At 35.7% G+C, this 2,034-nt stretch overlaps 1 protein-coding gene across 1 annotated transcript in view; it reads right to left on the bottom strand.

The window, feature by feature from the left end:
• The window catches only part of LOC107758176 (rho GTPase-activating protein 9-like), a 34,392-nt gene that overhangs the window by 5,964 nt on the left and 26,394 nt on the right, over window positions 1–2,034 (bottom strand). Inside the window, exon 16 of the mRNA XM_016575850.1 lies at window positions 1,105–1,182. Within this exon, the coding sequence (XP_016431336.1) occupies window positions 1,105–1,182 (78 nt within the window). The remainder of the gene's footprint in view (window positions 1–1,104; window positions 1,183–2,034) is intronic.

Genomic DNA, 2,034 nt, shown 5'->3' with positions numbered 1-2,034 from the left:
ACTGCTCGTAACAGAAGCACACACACACACACGCGCGCACACACACACACACACAAAAACGCACACTCACACACACACACACAAACGCATACACTCACACACACACACAAACGCATACACTCACACACACACAAACGCATACACTCACACACACACACAAACGCACACACTCACTCACTCACACACACACACACACGTCTGATGACATCATTCACACGTCACATGACAGGCCGCTCTTCTGTGACCTACTGATGAGTGCTTTCTGCAAATACACTGTAAAAAATTCCACCTACTTCTACTTAAAAACTTAAATTCAGCTGCTGCCTTAATTCAAGTATAATCAAATTGGCTGTTCAGTTAATTTCAACTTAAATTATATTAAACTGACTTTTGTCTGAAAACTGAGTTGAATCTTGTATAACTTAAAAAATTAAATTGAAATTGGTTAAATTATTTTGATGAGTTAAAGTAATGGAAAAACATATAAAAGATCATACAGCAAAAAAAGATCTTTCTGATCTTACAGTACATCACATCAGCAGCTCATCTGATCAATAAACGAATTAATCATCAATTTACTGTAGTACAAAATATTTAGTACAATTAACCGACTCAAAACTCAATTTTCCCCAGTTACATAAAATGTAGAATTTCTTAAAATTGTAACATAGAGGAAGTGACATAATTTGGGCTTTTCTACAGCGTGATGGGAGAAATATTTTTATACAATGAAGTATTCAAGCATTCAAACATGTTACCAAAGTACCTGCATATTAATTTTATAGGAAATGTACACTAAAAACCAACAATTTGGTCCCAAATTAAAAGCATCTCTTGCATTTTTCAAATTATCATTAAATAATTTTGATTACTGTATGTATGACATGTTTATTTTTTTAAAATAACAATAATGATTTCATAAAACTGGGTTTGAAATGTATTTATGCCCTATATATTGCTGATAATTACAGTGAATCATTCACAGTGAAACCAGGACATGCGTTCAGTTTTGATTTCATGTTGCTTTTAGTTGCAATGAATGACAGATCCTCATATCATGACGGTTATGGGTATGATATTGATGTGATTTTGACTCTTTCTCACCATGATTGACAGCGAAGCGCAGTTTCTGAATGACGGCCAGATTCCCGCTGACTCTGTAAATCCCATCAGTCTCCAAACCTGAATAAACACATTTACAAATACATTATTTCAAGGAAAAGAACAGCAGACACGTTTTTAACCAAGACTGGTTGTTAAGATTAGCAGATAAGAATCATTTTGATTCAGAACTTTGCTAATGAATCAAGCAGACCAATTTCATTCTGATTCACTCTCAAATCCAGCATCATAATGACTTGCGATCATGTTTCTTTCAACACAAAGCATTTAATCATTTTAACCCTTGTGCGGTTTTCGGTCACTTCTGACTGGAGATTTTAACATTTTGAATTTTTAAAAATCGTAGCTTCATCGGAAGGGTACGAAACTTGGTGTCTTTTATGGCACTTGGTATGTGAACACAAAAAAAATTGAGGGCATGATTCGAAAAAGCTAAGTGGTCCTAAAAAAATAGTCACACTCATGGTCTTCGGTCAAAAATGAGCGACCATAGGAAATGAATGGGAAATGGGGGAAAAATACTGAACATTTTTGTGTGTACAATTTACAAATCCCCCACAATGCAGAAAAAAAATGCACAGCAATGAAGGGGTGAAACTCTAAAACATCTAGAGTGCAAAATCAACACACCAACTCACACACACACACACACACACTTATGAACTGGTGTGACTGTAACACTGCAACTATGCAAAATAAAATCAATAATTCAACTACAGTGCAGTAAAAAAGTGGACAGCAAGGAAGGGGTTACACTCTTAAACATCAAGAGTGTAAAACAGATACATCCACTCACACACACTTACTTACACACACTCACACACAAACACACACACACACACTCACTCACTCTCACACACACACACACTTACTTACACACACTCACACACACACACACACACACACACACAC

This window comes from Sinocyclocheilus rhinocerous, unplaced genomic scaffold (genome assembly GCF_001515625.1).
Source record: "Sinocyclocheilus rhinocerous isolate Xijiao unplaced genomic scaffold, SAMN03320098_v1.1 scaffold203, whole genome shotgun sequence".
NCBI classification, from domain to species: Eukaryota; Metazoa; Chordata; class Actinopteri; order Cypriniformes; family Cyprinidae; genus Sinocyclocheilus; species Sinocyclocheilus rhinocerous.
Note: the sequence above shows the minus strand (reverse complement) of the source record. Positions and strands in the feature narration are given on the sequence as shown.